The sequence below is a fragment of the Ostrinia nubilalis genome, chromosome 21 (assembly GCF_963855985.1).
Source record: "Ostrinia nubilalis chromosome 21, ilOstNubi1.1, whole genome shotgun sequence".
Classification (NCBI taxonomy): domain Eukaryota; kingdom Metazoa; phylum Arthropoda; class Insecta; order Lepidoptera; family Crambidae; genus Ostrinia; species Ostrinia nubilalis.
Window position 1 is genome coordinate 7,656,371 of NC_087108.1, and position 7,902 is coordinate 7,664,272.

A 7,902-nucleotide genomic window follows, 5' to 3' on the forward strand; every position below is an offset into this window, starting at 1 on the left:
TTTTAGATCTGAAATATTTAGTAATTGGTGGAGTCAATGCTTAATTTTGATAAGGGCACATCTAAATACGACCGTGTACCGTTTTTTTAAAAGCTTGGTAGTTTGCACTTACTCATATATTTATAAGTTTTGTAAAGTTAATACATGGAAAGTTATTACGAAGTAAGATCGTTTACAACCGAAATATTTTATATGTAGATTTAAAATTCCAAAAAACTTAAAATAACAAAAATACTGAAACATAACAGTTAAAGACTATCACAATACTTTGTTAATTAAATAACAAACTTATAATTAGTAACTTGTAACATCTACTATGTATTGATATCAAAATATTTCTAATGCAATAGTTTATCCTCATTTTAAGTGGGAAAAAAGCGAAGAATTTCTAAAAAACTAACAGTTTTGTCAAGTGTTTAACTACAGTGATTTGTTCTATGTTGTCTATTATTGTTATCATTTGGTAGTCAAACTCTTTTTTTTTTCCATTTGACTACTGGCAACAGTTTTGGCATCTGAAACTTTTGCGATTTCTTTTAAACAATAAATTTTAATACTAACAAATAGAAGAAAATAATGTGTGCTAGCCTCTTCTTTCTTAAAAGTTCGATATTTTTATTCTTCCGTACTGAACTGAAACTTGTCTATGTTATTTTTCAACAGCCAATGTTGGTTCATCTTGCTGTGTCATGTACTTGTGATTGGAGCCAATACACCATCGTTTGAAACACATATTGGAAATTGATCGAACGTCCAACTATCAATGCCAACTTTTTTGTAGTGACACGATCTAAGGCGAGAAAAAAGACAAATACGTGGTAAATAGTGCTGGTGAAAATTAAATTATTGAAGCCAATGCGTGTCACTTTGGTACAATATTATTTCAATTAAAACCAACGTTCGATGGAATATGCGTAGACGTATCGGAACATAGACTTCGTACCGACAATTTCAAATCAACCCTGTTGCAGTTCGATTTTGATGCTTATGTCACAAAACATAAGAACGTAAGTACAAAAATCGACTTTTTGGCTAGTCTTCAACACAAATACACTTAATAAAATGCGTTTTGCTAACGTGATACTAAGTTATCTTACCGCCCTGAAGTGAGGTGCATATACAGGAGGTAGTTTGTCTAACTCTTCAGTTTAAGAGTACGGCGTGCGCGGATTCACGTTGATCATCTCCGTTGTGCTGGAAAGAGAAACAAATTGAAATACAGGGTTTAAAAACTAGTTATTTCAAATCTAATCTAGATTACAATACAATAAACACTGTAATTCAATAAAAAATAAGGTATACATAATTACACGAAAATCACAAAAACACTGTTAAAAATGTATTAAACTTTACTAATTTTTAAGACTTCAAAAAAACTAAGATGTGTTTTTTTACATATTTCTACAACAGGATAACATAATTATGTATCTAATACTTCCTAATTCAACTGTTTATCTCTACCCTACTAAGCTACACGTTATTCTAAAATAACTCATGTAAACCGTAAACCAAGTCAGAGTAAATGCAAATGAGTAGGTCATCTTCATAGAAACGCACCGAGCGCGGTTTGTATGTGAGCGCGCCAATTCGCGCACGCACACTGACAAAATTTAGCGTGGATTAGCGGGGTGTCGCGCCGAATTGTCAGTGTGTGCGTACGCGCCGCATACGTATTGGCGCGCTCACATACAAACCGCGCTCGGTGCGTTTCTATGAAGATGACCTACTCATTTGTATTTACTCTGACCAAGTGCTACGAGTCTAGAGTAAAGTAAACTTACGAGCTCACGTTTGCGTTATTGGTGGTGGGTTCTTGCACGAGGAAGTAGGACGGGGCGATGGGAGGAGGGTATCTATTGTCACGCAACTTTGTTAGACGTTGTAATGGGTGAGATTTTGCTAAAAAAATATTTAAAGTCTGGTATGCTACTGTACCTAAAATAATTTCCAAAAAAATGTAAAGTCTCTCTCGCTACAAGTGAGAGGCAAAATAATTAACAGGGTAAGTATTTGACCACTATCGCACCTGGTGTTAAGTGGGATGCAGTCTAGGATGGTACATATCTCGCCCTATATCTATCGCCCTGTAAGTGCCTATTTACTCTGGCCTTGAAAAGGCCTGGATTATAGTGTTCGGGAAAGACAGCAGCAGGCAGAGAATTCCAGTCCCTAGCTGTTCGCATTATAAAAGAGTATGTTTTTATGCGGCATCATGGAGCCAATTATAAAATAATCGAGACGATATTACTTAAAAAAAAAACTCTTCCTTTTCCCTGAATCAATTTAAAAAGTCAGTACACTATCCACTGCACGAGCATTTCAAGTTCAAGATGGAGTGATATCGCCCAACTTTGTCTATGCTCCATTTTCCTTAACGATTAACAATCGATACGCTCGATTACAACACTACACTCTGACCTCTTGAGACAGAAAAGTTCTCGAGTGGCTACCACGGACCGGAAGACGTAGTGTGGGCTGGCCCCCACTAAGTAGACCGACGATCTGAGGTCTTAGCCTAGGCGCAGACCATCGATTTTTCGTCGGCCGATAGTTTAGTCGGGCAGTTGATCAGTGTGGGCATGTATGGAAGTGCGCACATTACACCGATTTGATTTGACCGATTCTTCATACAATTTAAAATCGGGCACAACTATCGGCCAACTAAAAATCCATGGTCTGCGCCTAGTCTAAGTGTGAGTTTACATCAAAAGTCGTCACTAGTGAGCGCGTAAAAAATATATGAAGATTTTAGTTCTTGAAAGTTTCCGATAGGGGCGCTGTACAGTGTACAATCCGTCATATAGATGACCCACGCTGAACTGTCCCACCAAACTCAATGACAGGGGGGCGCTACCATCGTTCAACTATATGGTTTGCAACATAGCAAAAATCGGAACCAGCGATCCGGTATTGACGGTGGCGCCCCACTGTCAATGTCATGCATAGGACAGTTCAGTATTTTGGAACTATACATTTAATGTCCTTTTTTTCGCGCTCACTAGTGACGACGTTTGATGTAAACTCATACTATGCCCCCTGGTGAAGGTCGCAGGAGGTGCCCGATCGTTGTGGAAGTCCTTGGGGGATGACTTTGTCCAGCAGTGGACGTCATTTGGCTGAAAGGAACTGACCTCTTGGAGCAGCGAACGTGTATGACGAGCAACACGATCCCTAACAGCAGACAGAGTGTGCCTACTACAACGTAGGCCACGCCCAAGAAAGGGTTCTTGCCGCCGAGAAGTGACGTCGTCGATACCACGAATGATTTGCGCCCGTCGAAGTCCGTCACTGGGTAATCTGCAAGTCATACATGATTCGTCAATAAATTTAATTCTCCAAACAGATATAGTACGTAGCCTGTAAGCAAACCGTCATACATGAATCGTCAAGGAATTTAATCCACCCAGATATAGTGCGAGAAAGATCATTGATACTTGGATTAAATTAAAAGGAGGGCATTATTGTGAAATCCAGGTAAACATAAACTGTAAAATTCTGGTTTTCCTAAATAAACAAACATTTTGTTGAGAAGTGAACCATTCCCGTATGTGGATGTTGATTTTATGTCAATGAATTCTTTAATATTATTCTAAAGTCTCACTAATTCTGTATTCTCTTCTTATACCTTCAAGATCGTAGGGTTAAAAGGGAGAAGCATACGCTTACGTCAGATTTTATTTAGATTTTCAAGGGTAACAAAACAACAAGCAATCTTGATACTTGTTCTTATCCTACTTTCTACGACTTAGCAAATAATATTTGACTTACTGTACTCCACAATGAGCATATAGGCGCCCTTGTCGAGGCCTCCCAAGTAGCCCTCCTGGCTGTGGTCGACACGCCGATACAGCTTCCTAAACGTCGGCAGGGCGGCGGTACGCATCCACACTATCAGGTCTTCGTTCTGTGGAGATGATATTTAAGTCGTTAGAGGAATATGGACTCTATAATTAATAAAATAGAAAGAAAGAAAAAATGTTTATTCAGTATCATCAACAATACACTTACAACAATACATAAAATTATTTAATGAGTAGGTAATTACAATTATACTGAAAAGGGATCCACTCAGCATGGTGTCGTAGCATCTCGTAAGCAATTAATGCCACGACCCTGGCCTTCCGTGGACACCCAGACAAGATAAGCAGATAAGTGATATGCCATTGGAAATACTTTTTACTTGAAAAACAAAGAGAAAAAGTAAGCAAAGCAAGTGTCATTTTCTCTTTTACTAAGTGATTTACTTGCGTTTTATTTACAAAATTAGCTCAGTGTACCTCCATAGTAATTATAAAATGAATATTAAATAAACATTCCGATATAGCACAGAAACTATTAACCTTAGTATTAAATTATCTGATTCATTAATGTATAATGACAGTGCATTGTTTACCTAGACTATTTTACTATCTTGACTCGACTAAAGGCCACTTTAAAGAAGGAAAGATTTCAAACTTCCGCGTTCAAAGGATATAACGTGTTCGTAAATTCCAGGAATAGATTGTGCTCATTTTTCTCTAAACAGGTTATAAACGCGTAACAATTTAAAATAGTCAAGGGACAAGGGTCTCAACGTGAAATTTTTATATGAGTTTTACACTCACGAGATATAGGTAGGTGAGTATGGTTCCTCAATTTTGCCACGGTGGCGATATGATATCAAGGCTTGAACACAGCCGAAACGTCAAACGTCGCGCGTCGTCGGAATTTATGAACACGTCATATCCTAATTAATGGACAAACTAATTAAGTACCTGGAAACCGTTGTTATCAGGGTTTTTCGGGTCGAGTTCCCATACATTGACTCGCCAATTCGTCGGCTTGGTGTAGTTTTCGAATGCTGTAAAGAACACCAAAGGAAAGTCATACTATTGTGTTGATGAAAACTTGAAATAATACCTTGGGAGTTATCTATACTAATATTGTAAAGCTGAAGAGTTTGTTTGGTTGAACATGCTAATCTCAGGAACTACTGGTACGATTTGAAAAATTCTTGTTGTGTTGGATTGCCCATTTATCTTACAGGCTTTTACAGCCAATAGGGGCAGAACAGTAAAGAAAAATGTTGCATTAACGAGAAATATTATTCAAACTATTTCCACGCGTACGAAGTCGCGGGCACAGCTAGTTGTAAATATACTTACCAACTTGCAAATCTCCAGGGGGATTCTTGAACTTGATATGCTTGTCAGAATCCCATGCGATCCCGGTCCGCAGTACTGGCACGTCTGTGTATGGACGACTTGGCTCTAGGGTCTGTACCGTCAGGGTATCTGAATAAACAAAATAAATGAATAAAAAGAAATTTAAAAAAAATATTTTTTACAGTGCATTAACTGAACTGGGTATGAATAACATAAAGGGTGTTTCTTGCTGGAAAATCATGCATTAATTGCATGGCTGAAATTGGTTTTGTACTTTTAAAGGAATTTCAAAAAATAAGAACTGACTGAAGTGTCTCAGATGTACAGAAACTTAAATATTGTACTTTTAACATTGCAAAGCTTGTATAAGATAACAACAAAACATTTCTTGAAGTTATGTACCTAACTGCTTATGTACTTTACAACATAATAAACAATTTGAATATCAAAGTGTGTACCATTAAACAGCGAATTAGCAATAGCACCACACGGCGCCACTGGTTTCCTTTTCCCATCCACATCGTCATAAGAAAACGGGTCACAATCTGATGATGGAGGATTGGATAGACGACCTAACAACTGGTTGTCATCTCTGCAAAGAATAAAACAATTGATATAATTTGAATACTCTACCAGGCGTTACCAGTTGAGACAAACTACAATCATGGGATTAATTATAATTATTAATGGAATAATTCAGCATGATGCTGAGTGAATACCATTCCAGTGATGCAGACATTATTTCATGCTTCATTTTCTTGATGTTGTTTTGTGTCGCTGAATAAAACATTTCATTTTCATTAATGTAGGACTTTTGCCTCCTAGTTTGTAACACTCTCCCAAAACAAGCATTTGTAAAATCCCCATCATTGCTCCCCTTCTACCTGATAATAGGCGGCTTAGGTGCTCTCAAAACTCGTAAGCAATTATTTTATGACAAAACAATACTTACTTGACAAAGTTTTAGATTAGTAAATACATAGATCACTCTTTACAAAAAATATTAAATCTGTACTATCTTTTTAACAACTGAGTAAGGATGATCCTTACCTAGACTTCACATAGCGTCGGTGGTTCTGATAGTAGTTACTTAGACCATAGTAGAAGTAGACATCGCCTTTGAATCCTTCGGTGAGGTTGAATGGCAGCCGGCAAGTACACGCTGCCATAAAGTTCTGCTTGATGTAGTCAGCGCATGTTATATTCTCGTCCTCTTTCATGCAGTATGTGTAGTCTATTACATGCTCTTTAACCTGTGAATTCATTGACCATTAAATAGCAGTCATGATCCCAATGGTCAAAGGGTAGGGTCTCTATTCTATACACATCATGTGTACAGTTGTATATTAATACATCTAACGCAAAAATGAGTTTGTTGACATTTACAAGTGTCACTAATTTGGATCATTACCTCATCAGAGAAATAGAGTAAACCAATTCCAACGGGAATAAAAGCGATGCCAATCACGAAGAAAGTCGGCAGGACCGTCCCTGCAGTAAGTATTGGCTGCCAGGCGGGCAGACGCTGCTGCTTAAAAGCAGATTCTGAGGAAAAACGTCGTGTTTATGAGTAATCGATAATACTAACAAGGTCATGTTATAATAAAACACTTACCAGCTGGTCGCCTGGACTTAACATTCGGATCTGAAGTATCACTAGACGTGGCCATAGTGGCTTCGAGAGTTTTAATCACTCAGAGCCAATTTTTACTCGTAAATACTAATTAGATTTTAGAAATTAAAATTCATCCAGCCAACAAATTCTCATTCATTTACTACTGTCAAAATGAAATTGACAGACAGACAGTAGACTGACATTGACAAAGGTAGTGACAGTTGAGAATAGTGTTGTTTGGATATCATGAAACTGTTCTTTTAATAATGTAATTTCAGTGATAAAAATACTCAACCAATATAATGTTACTGCATCATTTTAATTCTAGTAAGTCGACGCGTCTAAAAGTCATAGTAATATTCATGATGCTAAATGTGCACGACGGACGGCCTCCGAATAGAAAACATAATCGTATCGTAAAATATTTGTAAATAGTTGTTTCGTTTTATATAGTTTTATAGTTTAAATTTCGATAATTTCGTAATACAGTCCACTTTCTCTTAGTTGGTTCTCAGTTAGTAATGTATCAAGTCTCTAATTATTAATTAGTAGGCGTATGTGTTTGAGGTGTATAAATTATAGTTTATTTTAGAAAACAGTTAAAATGTATAGTCTGATAACCCTTTATTTTATGTATACTACTTAAATAGGTAATTTCACCATAAATGTACATTAGAAAGATAATTATGTGTAGAATTTTATAGTGATTTACTTTTAATTAGTAATAGTCTTAATTAGCCATAAAGGCAATTAACGTAAAACAGTGTGGCCAAATGAGCCCTATTTCGTGTACAAATTCTTAATTTGTAATTAACCCTGTACCTGTGTACCTTCATTTACCTATCGAATGATAAGAAATAGTTTTCCTGAAACTAAATAAACATAGTTCCAAAGAATAGTGGAAGAGCTAATTAGATTCTGATAAGAAATAAGTCAAGGTCGTAATGAATAATTAGGTCACTGGATAGATAAAAAACAGGCTGTCTATACTGTATTGCCGCCCAGGGGGGGTCTAAATTAGAAAGAGAGGGAAATAGATTTGCTGTCTCATTAGAGCGAGAGGTAACGAGGTTTTCTCACTCTAATGAAAATAAATAAATATCGGGATGCCATCCGGGCACCGACAGTTCCGCGTTTTCTCCT

General features: G+C 36.9%; 1 protein-coding gene across 1 annotated transcript; it reads right to left on the reverse strand.

Annotated features, from left to right (window-relative positions):
* Nucleotides 1–649: 649 nt before the first annotated feature.
* Nucleotides 650–6,933, reverse strand: LOC135082254 (cell cycle control protein 50A). The gene is made up of 9 exons (XM_063977021.1): nucleotides 6,760–6,933; nucleotides 6,556–6,689; nucleotides 6,195–6,397; nucleotides 5,603–5,736; nucleotides 5,145–5,273; nucleotides 4,755–4,840; nucleotides 3,769–3,904; nucleotides 3,132–3,297; nucleotides 650–1,194 (listed from the first exon to the last, which is right to left on the reverse strand). The coding sequence occupies exons 1-9, from the start codon at nucleotides 6,812–6,814 to the stop codon at nucleotides 1,149–1,151; spliced, it is 1,089 nt and encodes a 362-aa protein (XP_063833091.1). The 5' UTR covers nucleotides 6,815–6,933; the 3' UTR covers nucleotides 650–1,148.
* Between the last annotated feature and the right edge of the window lie 969 nt (nucleotides 6,934–7,902).